The following is a 17,084-nucleotide window of genomic DNA, read 5'->3' as shown; positions in this document are numbered from 1 at the left end:
CTAAGATTTTCATCTAAATTTAGGCAGTCTGAGTCAGTATTCTAGTGCTCAGAGACCACAAACCCAGGGAGGGCTCCCATACAGATCTATAGAAGCTGCTAAGTCATGCCATTATTCATATTTTGGCTCTATAGTAATATTTGTATTCCCTCTTACATTTCCAAAGCCAAGGAGGCAAAGAAAGAAATCAGGAGGCTTTTCTCCAGCTCATTTACCATTCACTCAGTCCTAAACATCATTTGTGCCACATGGGATGGGACTACCTGTCGGAAGACAAACTGTCTAGAAAACTGAGCACCTGCTATCCCTTAGACTTTCCTCCTCATTTTATCACAATTTCCGAGAAAGCTCTCTGCTCAACATGGAGACACTGTGCTCCTATATGTTTCACTGATTCAACATTTAACTTTTTTTTTTAATTATAGTTGTAGATGTCTTTATTTATTTATTTTTAATTTAATTTTTTTTCAGTTGTAGAGGGACACAATACCTTTATTTTTATTTATTTATTTTTATGTGGTGCTGGGGATCAAACCTAGTACCTCACATGTGCAAGGCAAGCGCTCTGCCATTGAGCCACAATCCCAACCCTTATTTGTTTATTTTTATGTGGTGCTAAGGATAGATAGAACCCAGTGCCTGACACACGCTAAGCAAGCACTCTGCCACTAAGCCCCAGCCCCAGTCTCTCAGCATTTAACTTTTAACATGTGTTTTTAAAGGGAGAGAAGAGAGATAAATTCAACAGATAAACTCACTAACACAATGTACTTAGGCAGCAAAGAGCAATTATCTTTCTGCTTTTCAAATAGATGTGGTTTCCCAAATAGTTAAAATAGGAAGATTCCAGGCATTTGATATTTAAAATTTATTTAAAACAAATAAATCTGCTTGATCTGTTAATAACAAAACAGTTTCTCCTTTAAAACATTTATGTTTGTTTCTGCAGTGTGGGAGACTGAACCAAGGGGTGCTTTACCACTGAGCCACACTCCCAGCACCCCCCCCCCGCCTTTAAAATAATTTTTAGTTGTCGATAGACCTTTATATTATTTATTTATTCATATGAGGTGCTGAAAATCGAACCCAGTGCCTCACACATGCTAGGCAAGCGCTCTACCACTAAACTACAACCTCACCCCAGTCCTTTTTATTTTTTATTTCACTAAGTTGCCAAGGCTGGCTCAAACTGGCAATACTGCTGCCTCATCCTCCCAAGTTGTTGGGATTACAAGCATGTACTTTCTAACAATAAAGAAACACTGTTCTTTTTCAACACAAAATATGAAAACCTTAATAATTACTATATAGATTAAGGTAAAGAATCTTATTTCTTTCAGTCCCCTTCTCCTATTCAACCTCCAAATTACACATGTCACCACCACAAGTGCTAAAATCCTGGTTTGGCTTCACACACATGGCCAAATACAGAAGAGGCCACTAAAGGATCTGCTATGTATCGGACTATTGTTATAGATGTTTGGATAGGGCATAACCACTCATAAGCCCCAAATAAAAAAAAGATTGTAATGCAATAGTTACAAACATAAAATGTGCCATTCATCACGATACATATACCCAAAATTTAAACCTCTTATTATTGAAGAATTCAACTTTTATTAAACTTTTATTATTGAATGTATTAAATCATTACCCAACTCCAATAGTTATCAAATCATAGTCAATTTTTTCGTTTATTCCTCAACCATATATTTTCTCATGGTGTAGGAGTAGGGATTGAATCCAGGGCCATGTACATGCTCAGCGTATGCTCTACCTCTGAGCCTCCATACAGTTATTTATTCATTCATTCATTCATTCTATTTTTGGTACCAGGGACTGAGCCCAGGGGTACTTGATCACTGAGCTACATTCCCAGACGCCCCCCCCCCCTTTTATTTTTAAATTTTGAGGCAGGGTCTCCCTATGTTGCTTAGAGCCTCACTAAGTTGATGAGGTTGGCTTTGAACTAGCAATCCTCCAGCCTCAACCTTCTCAACTGCTGGGATTATAGGCATGCACCATCATGCCCAGTTGCATAAAATATTTTGAAGCTAATTCCACACATTGCATCATTTGATCCATAAATAATTCAGCACATAAGCATAATATATTTAGGCTCTTATTTCCTACATTGGTGTTTAGTAGCAGAACGAAGTCTGAAGGAGCCTTGGTTCAAGTTAGCAAAATCACAGCCTCTAAGTAAGGGTAGGCTGTCCTCTGCTGGCTTTCAGAGCACCTTCCCCTGAATGAAGGTTCTTTGGCTGCTGCCATAGAACAATTGAAGGTGATCAGGACAAGAATCCAGGGCTGTGAGTCCAGCCACGAATTCCCTTCCCTTCTCACATCACAGAGAACTGCTGATTTACTTCATATAAATAGTACCCAGGGAAATCCTGCCGGGGAACCAGTATCTCTTTTAAAGCTTCTGACTAGACCAACCCTGTCTTTTTACACTTAGAGGAAATTGATGTTCAGAGAAACCAAAGTTCACAGTCCCACTTCCTAATGTGCTAAACAAACAAGCTCACAAAGGTTACTAAAAGATGAAATGTCAAACAAATATAATAACTACCTGCTCCTTTTCTCAAATGGAAAGTTTGCTATGTAACTCATAGTTGCATCTTTGGGTCTATTTTTATGATAATCAGAAGCTCTAAAAACACTGATTGTTTTTCTGAAATGATCACATATTTAGCTGTGTCTGTTACAAATGAGAGTTCAACTCACTGGTAGTTGAGTCAATCATTTTCAGTCACTGTCTCCTTTTCTCTTTCTTTATAAAACACCTCAGAAGGCCAGGCTAGGTTCATTCAAACAGAAGAAACCATTTTGTAAACAACACTGTAAGTCCTTTTTTCCACTCAAACATGACTTAAACATTACAAATTAGAACCTCACATGTAATCTGTGATCCACTCCTAGTTTCATGCATACTCATACTTCTTTCCTATAATCTTTCCATTTCTTCATTTCCATTACCTATAAGCAATTAGAATTCTGAAAATAAAATGTACCATTTCATCTTAATATTATTGAACAGTGCCTTCCTTTAAATAGTTATAATGGCAGATGGCAATAACAAGATGCACAAGGATGATAGCAAAAAAGCTTCTGCTGAACTACAGAGCTGGTTATGGTGGTCACTAAATCTATCTGTATTGCTTCAAGTAAATGTGGTCAAACAAGGCTTTTTAAAAAAAATTATATAACTAATCACTATCATATTTGTCTTTAAAAACAAATGCACTGAAATTTCTCTCCACATTTGATCATTTTATTTTGAGACAAGGTTTTGCTAAATTGCATAGGGCTTCACTAAGTCGCTGAAGCTGGCTTTGAACTTCGAATTCTCTGTACTACTCAACTGGATAATAAGATTCTTTACTTTGGTGGGGTAGGGGTTAGAAGGAGGTACAATCACAAATTTGGTTTTTGGTGCTGGGGATTACCCTAGGGATTTGCACATGCTAAGCACATGTGCTATACTTCAGCTACACCCTCAGCCCTACATAATATTGCTTTTAAAATCCTCATTTATGCTATATTCTATCATTTTTTTATGACTTTTGTGTGTGTGTGTGTGGGGGGGGAATCAGGAATTGAACCTAGGGGCACCACTGAGACACATCCCAGTTCTTATTTTATTTTGAGACAGGGTTTTGCTAAATTGCTTAGGCTTCATTAAGTCGCTGAGGCTGGCTTTGAACTTGGAATTCTCCTGCCTTGGCCTCCAGAGCCACTAGGATTACAGGTGTGTGCTACCACACGCAGCTCTTTTTATGACTTCAGGTTTAGTTTGGAAAGAAAAAACCCAAACACACTATTTGATTTCATTGTCTATTCAATAAATGATCTGATAAACTGCTTTCATAACTAATTTCAGGCATTTATTCATTCATAAAGTTTATCTGAACTTCCACTAGTTTAAACTGTGCAAGTCATTAAATAAGAATTAGGAATGACTCCTAGCCTGAATTAGACCGTTACCTTGACATAAATGGTATCTGAGGCCATGAATACTGAAGAGCTTTGAGAAATACTGAAGGGAAGAAAAAGGAGAAAGTGAAAAGAGGTGGTAACTAGTAGGAAAACTACTTATATCATCATAGTCCCACTGAAACCCACGGTCCTACATCACAAGTCCATCATTAACACTACTAAGAAAAGGTAATGCTGGAGATGAAGGGAAGAGAAATTTTTGTAAGTTTTAAAACTATAAATTCCCACTGTAAGTTTTAAGAAGTAAAGGGAAGGGCTGGGGATGTGGCTCAAGTGGTAGCACGCTCGCCTGGCATGCGTGCGGTCCGGGTTCGATCCTCAGCACCACATACAAACTAAGATGTTGTGTCTGCCAATAACTAAACAATAAATATTTTAAAAAATCTCTCTCTCCCTCTCTCTTAAAAAAAAAAAAAGAAGTAAAGGGAAAATAATCTGAGTTATGGTGAGAACCCTGAGGCTGGGAGATGGGCTACCTCCTCCCTGCTCCCTAACAGCACAGTATTGGCATCTGGGTTCCCCCATGTCCTTGCCTGGGATAACCTAGACTTCAGTGATAGTCCCTGCCCAGGTCTGTCCCAGCAGTAAAACCTTGGCTATAAGGTCTGCTAACTGGTCTTCCTGGCTCTTGCCTATTCTGGTCCTGATTCTTCAATCTTCCCATTTCTGTTGATTCTGTGTGCAATCTGAAATCTTTCCAATAAAGTCATTCTCCACTTAAGTTGCCAAAGTCTGTTGCTGTTTCTCCCACTAAGAACCAAGAATGACCAAATTGGTCCAGGGCAGTAGATCATGGTGGGAATAGACACTGGACTACAGAGGTTTAAGAATCCAAGTTATGGGGTTGCTGGGACTGCCTGCCGCAGAAGGAAAAGCTGGCTTTGAGGACTGCAGGGCATTAAGCATGTTCACAAGAGGTTGGCAAGCTGTGCCAAGAGGGAGAGTGGTAAGTCAGAGGAAGAGAAAGAGACACATGACTACAGATGCAGGAGAGAGATAGTAGAATCAAGGCTACTATCAGAGGGAAAACACAATCTAACACATGGATTGTGATGTAGGCCAGGAGGTCCAGCAGGACCATGCTAATACAAGCAAATTATGATGAATATAAGGCTGACACCCAGCTATCATGGGTCTCATTTATTCATGTAACTCAATGAATTTTTACTGAGTATTTATCAAAGCCACTGTGAAGGGAAAAGTAGAGAGAAAAAAACTCACAAGAACCCATACAAATTATCGAGACTTTGCCTTTAGACATCTTATATATACAGTGGCATAATAGCTGAGATATGGTTACAACTAACAGCAGCAAAAAGTGGGATTGTGTCCTATGATACCAGAGAAGCACATGGTGGTGCAGGGAGAACAGAAGGTGAGTGATGAGAAAACTGGGCTTGGAGCTGCCAGTCTCACCCCCTTAGTAACTGGATAAAGAAGGAATTAAATAAGAGAACATGGGAAAATACCTAACAGTGCTAGGGTCACAGCTCTGCATGTGTTTGTTTTTGTAGCACCAGGGGATTGAACCCGGGGCTTTATGCATATTAGGTGAACACGTGTACCACTGAGCTACATCCCTAAACCTACATTTCTTAGTTTCTTTCTTGGATTCCATTTGATTTTGTTCAATAACCATTTACTGAAAGCTACCAATGAAGTAAGAAATGGAAATTAAACTCAGGAAACATAGAAGATGGGGAAATACATGGGAGGCAGATGTGGTGCTGCTACATCATTCATGAAGATGCAAGTGGATCTTTCCTTCCTATCTATCTATCTATCTATCTATCTATCTATTTTTTTTGGTGCTGGGAATTGAACCCAGGGCCTGTGCATGCAAAGCAAGCACTCTACCAACTGAGCTATATCCCCAGCCCTGGATCTTTCTTTTTTACCACAGGGGAATCAGATTTTACTACATGGCTTCATGCATGCTAGACAAGTATTCTCCCATAGCGTTATACCCTCACCTTTTTAAATTTCATTTTATTTGAGGTGGGTTTTGCTAAGTTGCCATACTGACCTCGAACTTGAAATCCTCCTGCCTTAATCTCCTGAGTAGCTGGGATTGTAGGGATACACCACTATGCCTGGCTGCAAGTGGATTTTATTAAGACAGTAGTTATAGATGGCATGAGATGATTCACAGACATAAATACATATCCTAAGCAAAGAGAAATAGAGGGAAGATTTAACAAGCAGATATTTGACACTACTTGGTGATATCCTTATGCAGAGTATATCAGTGATTCTAAAGTACCTTGACTTCACATCTTCTGGAACCTGAGGCTTAGTTTAGTACATGGTCAAACCCCGGGTGATTGTCAGCCACTGCAACCCTGATGGCCTCATCTCCTGGTACTCACATCTTTGTGTCATTTTTCCCTCTTGAGCAAGGCAGGGACTTACTGTTCTTAATGAAGGCAATGCAGCCAAAGTGATAGAAGGTCATTTCTGAAATCATGTTACAAAAGACTATGGCTTTATTCTTGATCTGTTACTCTCAGATCACTGTTTCCACTGGAGTCCTGAGAAGACCACAGCCCAGAAACTCAACAAGCTCATCAAAGACCTCGAACCCAGAGGCACTCAGCTAAGCTGGGCCCAGATTCCTAATTCACAGACACTGTGAGATAATAAGTGTTTGTTGTTTTAAGTTTGCAGTCAGCAAATCAGTACCCACAGGCCAAATATAGTTCTCATTTGCTTCTGTAAATAAACTTTTATTAGAACACATAAGGTTAAACTCATTCACTTACAGGGTTTTTGTTTTGGTACCAGGCTTTAAACCCAGGAACACTTAACCACTGAGTCACACTCCGAGCCTTTTTTTATATTTTATTTAGAGACAGGGTCTTGCTGAGTTGCTTAGGGCACCGCTAAATTGCTGAGGATGGCTTTGAACTCACAATCTTCCTGCCTTAGCCTCCCAAACTGCTTGGATTACAGGCATGCACCACAGCACCTGGCTCATTTATGTATTTGCTACAGCTGCATTCACACTACAATAACAGAGCTGAGTGGTTGTGGCACCAACTATATGGCCCACAAGGCCTAAAATATTTACTACCTGGCCCTTTATCAAAAATACACTCTGGGATTTGGGTTGTGGCTCAGTGGTAGGTAGAGTGCTCACCTAGCATGCATGAGGCACTGGGTTTGATCCTCAGCACCACATAAAAATAAAAAAATAAATATATTGTGTCCACCTAAAACTAAAAAATAAATATTAAAAAAAAATACACTCAGGTCAGGTGTAGTGGTGCACACCTGTAATCCCAGTGGCTCCAGAGGCTGAGGCAGGAGGATCGCAAGTTCAAAGCCAGCCTCAGCAAAACTGAGGTGCTAAGTGCCCTGGGTGCAAAACAAACGAACAAAAAAACCCCACACAACTCTGTTCCTACATTATCCTTGCCATCCTTGGGCAATAAAGTATATCTTAATTATTTATCTGTGCCTGTTTTTCCCACAGTATGCTAAGTTACATGATTATATGTTAGTAGATAATGAATACATTAATCAATGTCATATCCCCAATTCCCTAGCACATAGCAGGACCTCAATACATGTAGACTGAAGCAAAACTTTCTAGACAAATATATGTTACATAGGAAACCAGACACTTACAATCTAGCAATATATACCTTCAGTAAAGTGTAACAGTAAATTAAGAAGATCCAAGACTATACTTTGTGTTGAATAGCTGAACCCATTTTAAAAGGTATTTGTGAACTGCCATACAAAGAATAATCCCAAATCCAGGAGGATTTTTGACCTTCTAAACTAGCTATACTCTTATAAAATCTCACTGTTTAAAATAACTATACCATCAATTTATCTCTGATATTTAAAAAATAATTGCCATTATTTTTTACTGTAAAACAACGAATATCTTTTATAGCATTTGGAAATGTCAAAATTTTCCAAAACACTGCAGAATTTTAGATGGTCCAAATAATTCTATACACCTGAGTTAAAAATTAATGCTGGCAACAGAAACTGTCAAATATAAGTAAACACCCTACATGCAATGCTTAGCTGTAGCTTCTGGCCTCATTCTGGTTCCCCTTACACACTTTTTGCTATGGGCAAGAGGATAATATTTTAGGCAGGAGGAAAACATGGATGTTCTGGCAATGTTTAATTTTAAGTTACATATTCATTATGACTTATGCAAATGGAATATTTTCAGCTTTTTCAACCTAGATATTTCTCTGGCAAATATTTATCAACAAGAGGCAGGAAATTTTCATTTTTGTTTTAAACATATTACCCACAGGCAAGTGCAGGAGGTTAACCTTTACTTTTAGATTCAATGTTACATTTTTAATTTTTAAGATGATCAAGAGCATTCAGGAGTTCCATGTAACAAATCTTATTCTAAAACCTAGTGAGGGGCTGGGGATGTGGCTCAATCGGTAGCGCGCTTGCCTGGCATGCGTGCGGCCCAGGTTCGATTCTCAGCACCACATACAAAGATGTTGTGTTCGCCGAAAACTAAAAAAAATAAATAAATATTAAAAAATTCAAAAAAACATATTTTAAAAAAATAAATAAATAAAACCTAGTGAGGCCACACAGTTCCCTGGATAAGAACTCACATTTTTTCGAATTATATATAAATAAAATCATGCAATTTATATATAATTTTAAAAATCCAAACTTATCCACAGTGATAAAAAAATGGATCAAAGATTGCCTAGGGCTTGAGGGGAGGGAAGGGAAAGATGAAAGCACTATAAATGGGCATGAGAAAACTTTGGGGATGATGAACACACTCATTTTCTTGATTGTCGCTATGGTATCACTTTGTATACATATCAATATTGATCAAGCTGAACAATCCAACTGGGTACTTTAACTGAGATTCATTACTTTAACCTCAACAAAACTTGTTTTTAAAAACCCTGAAGACTGGAATGTTCTTTAATTTTTATATACTCTTATACAAAGAGACCATTATTGCGGGTAAAAATTACATCCCTTGAAAACATTAAAATACTAACCTCTGGTACCTGTGAAAGTGACCTTCTCGGTCATTGCACATATAATGAAGATTTAAGTTAAGACAAAGTAATACTGGAGTATTGTTAAACTCTTAATCCAACATGGCTGGTGTCCTTATAAAAAAAGGAAGAGGAAGCACAGATAAGGCACAAAAAAAGGAAGAAGGCCTTTTGAAGACACAGACACAGGGAGAATGTGGCCATGTGAGAAAAGAGGCAGGAATTTCAGCTAAGCATCTGTAAGTCAGAAACACCTGAAGCTGGACAACCTCAGCCTTAGCAGCTAAGAATTATAGGCATGTGCCACCGCATCCCAGTGAACAGTGCTTCAGTCAAAAGAAGGCCAAAAAGCAATCAGCAAACTGCAAAACAGTAAGGAAACTCTATCCTAGATGGATCTATTCCAACCCCAACTGAACTCTATGCACTGACTTATCTGAGTCAAGAACAGGAACTGGTTGTGCAATGATGACCACCTTTTATAGCCTCCAGTTCTTCCTCTGTTACAGGATCATAAGAAGTTACACACACACAGACACACACACACACACACACACACCTTTAATATGAGGATCCATAACAAGCATTTAATAAACTGTAATGTATTATTCAGGAACACATGATCTGAGTTTTCACTCTGAAATCAAGGCAAGGACATTTCTGTTTAAAAATGATTTTATATGCTATATCTAGAAAGATATGAGCTGAGAACGTTTACTCAGTAACCAGAAAGTAAAGGTTATTTTTTCTTTTTTATGTTCCTGGTTATCCTAGCCCATTTAGCAACCAGAAGGAGGTCACTTCGAGATTAGTGCTAAAGGAAAAGAGAACATGAAGTTCTAAAGAATGACCAGCTTGCTGCTACATTCCATTAACTTTACATTTTCATTATATTTTTAAACTATTGGAGATGCATGCAAGTTTCATATTACACTTTTTGACTAACATTCATTTCACATGGCCAACACAACCCTGATTTTATCCAGGCATAATAAATCTAACTGGGAGATGGGGAGAGGAACAGGCAGAAACATTAACAAGAAGTATCAGGGAACGATCTAAGGGTTCTTTATCTTAGCACTAGACCATAAGTAAGCCAAGGGTTTCTGTAAAGGGCCAGATAGGAAATATTTTTTGCCTTTATGGGCCATACCAATGTGAGTTACAACTAAAATCTGGCAAGGTTAATACAAAACCACTACAGACAACACCTACAAATAAGTATGGCTATGTTCTAATAACACTTTATTTAAAGATTTCAAAATATGATTTTCATATAATTTTCACATGTCAACAAATACTTTTTTCTTTTTCTTATTATTTTTCAAACATTTAAAAACATGAACTATATCCCAAGCTTGTAGGCCACACAGAAACAGGCAGTGAGCCAGATTTAGTTTGAGGATCATTGTTCACCAACCCTTATATTAAACTAGATTTTAAACCTGGCTAGCAAAGTCTTGAATTTTGAGATGCCCCTATCATTCATTTGCAGACTGCATATATCTGAGGCAGAGCAAAAGTCATTTTTTTTTTGGAGAATTTTTAAAGCACAAAATTTAACAGTTGTATTTGTCATTAAGGATTCCTTAAAAATCACCACATTCACGTACAACATAATTTAAGAAAGAATAAATAACTAAGAAGTAAGTATGTGATACTTATCACATGGTTATCATGGGTATATGATAGATGTTATTTGGGGGCATTAAAATTTTCAGGGAAAAATGATTGATATCCTATAGAAAGAAGTGTGAGGCTCAGATTGATTTTTGAATCCCCTGGAACACTATGACCTTCAAATACAGGGGTAATGTTCCATTGTTCAAAGTTAAGTACAATTGAAATGTTGTTTTATACAAGTAAAGTAATTTTCAGATCAGATGTAATACTGGGGAAAAAAAAAAGTAGAAGCCCATTGTTAACATGTTGCCTTTTACATGTGTCTGTTTTGAACAATTTCAAGTTTGAAGCCAACTATTTTCATATATGTCACAGTGCTCTTTAAAACACTTTTATTTTGTGTTTTGGAGTGTAGTTTTTTATTTATTTAAACTAATGAGAAAAATGTTTTTTGGCAGTGGGCACGGCCCTTTCTAGTCTCTAGTGTTTTTTTCTGTTAAAGTTCACACACATGCCAAGAAAATGAACAGGGGAGTAGAGAAGGAATCAGAGTAGAAATGGTTCTTGAGCAACACTTGAGACAGCATGAAAATGTTTGATAGTACATGTATTCAAAGTCAAATAAATACTCATATGAAAAATATGTTGGTCATATTCAGTATGCCAAAACCTAGGTGTTCTCTGAAAGGAAGAACTGTGTCTTATTCATAACTGCATAGAGTAGCCACTCAATAAAAATTAGGCGAATGGTACACTAACCCTATGATACCATCAACCCTTCAGCACTAATCACAAGATAAGACACTGCCTCAGGGGATTTTGAGATAGTAAACAATGTTGGATAACAGTAGTCATTTTTATCCCCATGTTAAAGAAAACCAAACCAAGGCTCAAAAATAATATATAACTTGTCAAACTGGCACTGAAATTGGAATGTAATGAACTTCAAATTCCTAAGTCTTCCTTATTCCTATTAGCTGAAAAACCTGAGGCATAATATACCTAGAGAGGGGAAATTCTCTCTCTCTAAACTGACTAAAAAACCACAAGAAAATGGAAAATTGTCTACTTTTCCTGGTAGAACTGCATCTCTAAATAAGGAAAATGGTCTTTTTCTCTGCAATAGGGGACAGCAGGGGCAGAAAAAAGTCCCTTATATCACTAGGGAACTACATCAGCAGAATGGGTGGAAAATATTTCTTTTCGACCCACCGGAACAAGAAACATTTAACCCTAACCTTTTAATTTAATTTCTAAATAAAAAAAAAAAATCTAGTATTTCAAAGGCCATTGTCAATACATAAATAACCACTCAAATAGGTAAATGAATTCATAGGTACTTTTGGCTACTATCTCAAAATAAATAAAAGAGGTTGATTTACAATGTTGTTTTATAGATCTCAGTTTTTTTAAAAAAGAAAACCCCTAAAATGCAAAATATGAAACTAAAACTGTTTTTGGTAACTTCACTCTTGGATTCAGAGAAGACTGGAGTCTACAAATAAATGTTGATTTCAAAGTTCACTTCCAACCACCTATTCTGGTTAGCAATACAGAGCTCAATATTTTCACTAACTTCACATTTAAACATTGTAACAATAGAAGCTGAAGCTTTTCAATTGTACTTAACTCCAATCAATTCAAAGTTCATACATTAAATTAGCTAAGACACATCTGACAGAACAAATGACAATAATAGCATCAATAACATTTCTTTAATGCTATTATTCTTTTCAAAAGCTGAAGTTAATAATTTTTAAAAAAACATTTCCCCTTCTAAAGTTCCCTTCCAATACTATCATCTATATTTGGTTATAAGACACTTAAGTACAAATCTGGAGTTTAAAAAAGCTTATTAATTTCTTCGCTGTCAAATTTAAATACAGAATTTAAAATAAACTCTGAAAATGAGTTTATAGGAAAAAGAACAATCATACACAGGTATAGACAGCCCTTCCACCATCTAATCAAAACACTCAAACACTTAAATCAATAATCCAAAACAAACTATTTATACAGTAAATGAAATTTTAAAAAGAGGGAAGTCTATCTTTACTGCAGCCTGTCAGCACTGAAACAGGAACACTTCATCTCAGAAACCAAATCCAAACCTTCCTTCACAGTTACACAGTATTTTAACATGGGCTTAATGCTGTAGGGACTTTTCAGAACCACAAATCTGAAAAGAAATTTCCAGTTAGTTAAAACAAAAAACTACAATTGTGTTGTTATAAGCAGATTGACTTTGAAAACCAAAACCCTAACTTTTGTGTCAACACAGTCTCCAGATTTTTGATGTTCTTCCTTCCTAGGTGACATTCAACATCTCCACTGCATTCCTTTGTTACACCCTTTCAATAACAAAGAATTCCACAAGCCCCTCCCTACCCCAAGCACCACACTACCCCCAACAAAGCTTAAAAACCTCCTCACAGAAATGTACTCTAAATAAACCAAAACAAACTCTAAGCTATTTAGCGGGGAACCAACTGTTCTCAGTTTAAAAACTTCTCTGATCAAGTGGTGCTGAAAGACACAATACTGCAGTTTTGAAGAGGAGCTACAACAACTTAAACATCTTGTGAAGAAGTGGGAAAGAGTTCTAGTTGTGCAGGGTTCCAGTCAAGCACGACAAGGGGCTTGTGTGCACTCCAGTTACAGACTAAGAGTTTCCTTCTCAACGTTTACTTCCCATTGCTGTCTCCACTTAGGCAGGAATCCCCACCACAATTATTAGGAGCCCTGACCTTTCACCAACCCTGACTTTGCACTCACCTTAGCTCTTCCTCCGGTAGCCCATTTAGTTTCAAACTATCAGGACGCTCTCGCCTTCTCCTGTAGAGACCTGAATGTGAAAGCTCTTTAAGCTGTAATGCAGTCATAGTTCTCTCTATATACATCAATTACTGACACTTTAAAGCATTTATGCTCAGCAGCGTGGCTGCCGGCGCTCAGAAAGGCAGTGTCCCTTGCCGAGGGACCTCAGCACACCTGACTCAGGGTTAGAAACCTCCAGGCAGTGCAGGCCAGGCCGCTGAGCACAGCTTCCTGTTTCTCACTGGTACACACCCTCCTCAGAAAGGCATGACTTGCCTTATCTCTGGGCCTTGCACCTTGGGGAGGGGGAGTTAGTGATGCGCAGGGCGGGTTGCTCACATGTTTACTAATAAGCAATATTCAATTGTTATGCATAATCAAATAAATTCCTTTATAAATCTCTACAGGATCAATTAAAATTGGCTAAAAAGCTCCAGTAAGGTAATAACTGAAAAAAGGTCCAGCCCTGTTTTATTTGCCAAGAAATCCATTAACATTTCACAGGCAGCTGTCAGTTTAAAGACGCATCTAGTGGCTCACAAGGACATTTTCTTAAAAAAAAAAAGGGGGGGGGGCAGAATTCTAAAGGGAAGTAGTCCAATTCCTCCCTCTCACCACTCCATTTAAAATCCTCTTTAGAAGGGAAGGAAGTGTCTGATCCACCCCCTTCCCACTAAATATTACTCAAAAATTCATAACTAAAAGGGAGACAGTTTCTTCCATCAACCTCCATTAAATGATTTTCTGAATCTAACTACTCATTCTGAATAATCCCTACTCATAAAGCCATCTGGTTGGACATACACCATCTAACACCATCAGTCTAAAGGTTAGTTATGGTGCCAATGCAGTCTATTTATTTGTGTATTTGTCTTTTTTGTTTTTGAGACAGGAGTCTCACTGTGTTGCTCAGGCTGGCCCTGAACTCCTGGGCTCAATTAATCCTCCAGCACAGCCTCCTGTGCCACCATGGCTAGTTATCTGTGTATTTGATCTTAGAAAGAAGTACTGGATTGGGGTTGGGAGCTGGGGGTGCAGATAATAGAAGACAAATATTATGGGCACGTCTTTGTTACCAGCTCCAAATTATGTTAGTACCACATCAGGCAAGGCTCTATCCTTGTTTGAGTCAGATCCACTCAAGACTGGCAAGTTCTTCGGTAATAATCTGACTTCATAGTTATAAGCAATTTCTTGGGCAATTTATACCAGTCTCTTTGTTATACTCTTTTTTTTTTTCTTTCTTTTAGTTGTTGGTAGACTTATATTTGTTTATATGTGGTGCTGAGAATCGAACCCAGTGCCTCACACATGCCAGGCAAGTGTGCTACCACTGAGCCCCAGCCTCTGTTATACTTGTTTGTCCTCAAATGTCCAATGGGAGGCTAAAGCAGAATTAAAGACTTGGCATTTCTACCTCCATTTTGCATCCATCTCCTTTGCTATAAGTCACCTTAGATTCCAGGAACAAGGTCTGATTTGATAAACATCTTGTGATGAGTTCAAGTACCACCCACCACCACTACCATCACAATTTTAGTATCAGAGATCAAGACCCCACCTGACCAATCCTGATGGACAGAACAAGTGCTCAGGACCACACTTGATCAAGATCACCTGGTTTGACCCCATGAAAAGCCCCCTAAACCCTTACGTTCATTCTCCTTTCTATAAAACCTCACGGTCACTATCAGCCTCTCAAAGACTGGACTAAGGACACAGGTCCCCTAGCCTTCCAGATGTAATTACACGGATTAAAATTTCCTTTCATGCTTTTCACCATTACCTTTTATGTTGGTTTTTGGGGCAAGTGGCTGGACCTAATTTCTTGGATATCAGAGTCAGGCCTCTGGCCTAGGTCTCCAGTAACATCTTTTCCTTCTAGAATCCCCTCAACCATAAAATCACAGAGAAATAAGTCTGATACTTTTTTCCTTTTTAATATACCAAGGGTTAGGGAGTTAATATATTTCCTTAAGCATATCTGTACCATAAATAGAAATATTAAGGTACATATCTGCCCAAAGGGAATTTATATCTTACTCCTTCATTCAAGACATAGATGCAAGCTTCCCTTGGTGCTACCTCTGTCACCCACATCACACTGGAAAATATGACTTTTTATAACTTCCATTAAATATAAATACATGTTTAAAGATGAAGGAAAAAAGATTAACACGTTTTGTCATTAATAGTAGGTTTAATTAGCCTTGAGAGGTGTTTCACAAAAATCAGGTAACAGTCATATCTTTCTCTCTCTGGGAGGATATCTGCACACACCCCGAAATTTTAAAACAAAGGCAATATTGGTTGCTTCTGAAAAACCTAGAGGATAAGAGCAAATAAATTTTCCATTACATATTATTTTATACCTTCTAAATTTTGAAAATATTGCCTATTCAAAGAAAGATAGTAGAATGAAGCAGACATTATTACTTTACGTATGTAAGTGACTGTAGGACCAATGTGATTCTACAATATGCATAATCAGAAAAATGAGAAATTATATCCCATCTATGTATGATATATCAAAGTATATAAGTGCATTCTCTTGTCATGTATAATTAATTAAAACAAATAAAAATTAAAAAAAAAAGAAAAGAAAATATTGCCTATTCAAAAATAAGTAGCAGGCTGGGAATGTGGTTCAGTTGTAGAGTGCTTGCCTAGTAAATCCTAAGACCTAAAACACAGGAAGGTTTAAAGTTTACATTAATAAAACATAAAATTTACAGTCCTAATAAAATTCTCTCATTTTACATAAAAACAGATGATTAAAATGAAGAGAAATCATTACCAATCTTCCCCCTACCTCTATCCATCAAAATAGATGGCTGATGAATAAAATACAAACTAATTGTATACACTCTGCTAACACAGAAACTCCAACATGAAATATGACCTTTTTCTTGGGCCAGGGCTATAGCTCAATGTCCTTACCATGTGTGAGGCCCTGGGGATAATCCCCAGTGCCCAGAAAAGGAAACAAACAAACAAAAAAGACTTATTTCTTTAGAAAAATGTAATAGTTTGTTTTTTTTATTTTTAAGAGATTTAAAAAAATTAATGCAGCATGCTGACAAGGAAACAGAGATTTGTGACTACTGAAATTTACCCCAGACAGGAAACACCAAACTGTGTGGGACGGATCCTGAATCTGATGAGTCTAGGCTTAAGAGGATGTGAGGAAAGGAACAAAACACCAGTTCCAAGCCCTGTAACAAACAAGCTGTATCAACTCTTGTCCCTTCACTTCTTTAATGGCTGGACCGACAAATAGGAATTTCAGTAAATCAATGCTTATGTTCTAATGAAACTGCTATAACAGAGTAAAATTAAATTCTAGGCCTTTGGGGAAGGCTCTTGTAAGCACTGTCTTTACTGAGACGAGAGACAAAGGACCGCCCTCTCTCACCACATCCCTTCAGATATGTACCAAGACCTGACTGCTATAAGGAGAGCTGGGGAAGGAAACAGAGGCATCTTCATGCACCCCCACAATTGTTGAAAGTGAAATTCACAAATGCTACAAAATACACAACTGACTAGAACTCAGGCTGCATGCAGGCAGATAACCAACTGTCCTTACACAGGGACATCAGTACTGGGCAGGAGCACAAACCCAGCACATAA

At 37.7% G+C, this 17,084-nt stretch overlaps 1 protein-coding gene across 4 annotated transcripts in view; it reads right to left on the bottom strand.

Moving 5' to 3' along the window:
* Positions 1–17,084, bottom strand: part of Lims1 (LIM zinc finger domain containing 1) — a 140,771-nt gene that overhangs the window by 40,582 nt on the left and 83,105 nt on the right. The window contains exon 1 of one of the 4 annotated variants that reach the window (XM_046420271.2): positions 13,410–13,636. The exons of 2 other annotated variants lie outside the window; for them this stretch is intronic. In XM_046420271.2, coding sequence (XP_046276227.1) covers positions 13,410–13,534 — 125 coding nt within the window. In that variant the 5' untranslated portion in view covers positions 13,535–13,636. Of the gene's footprint in view, positions 1–13,409; positions 13,637–17,084 lie in introns of those variants that run through there. One more of the 4 variants, XM_046420272.2, reaches the window with a different exon arrangement.

Source organism: Marmota monax, unplaced genomic scaffold (assembly GCF_021218885.2).
Source record: "Marmota monax isolate L192 unplaced genomic scaffold, Marmota_monax_Labrador192_F-V1.1 WCK01_AAM20220418_F8-fsc00204, whole genome shotgun sequence".
In the NCBI taxonomy this organism is placed as follows: domain Eukaryota; kingdom Metazoa; phylum Chordata; class Mammalia; order Rodentia; family Sciuridae; genus Marmota; species Marmota monax.
Note: the sequence above shows the minus strand (reverse complement) of the source record. Positions and strands in the feature narration are given on the sequence as shown.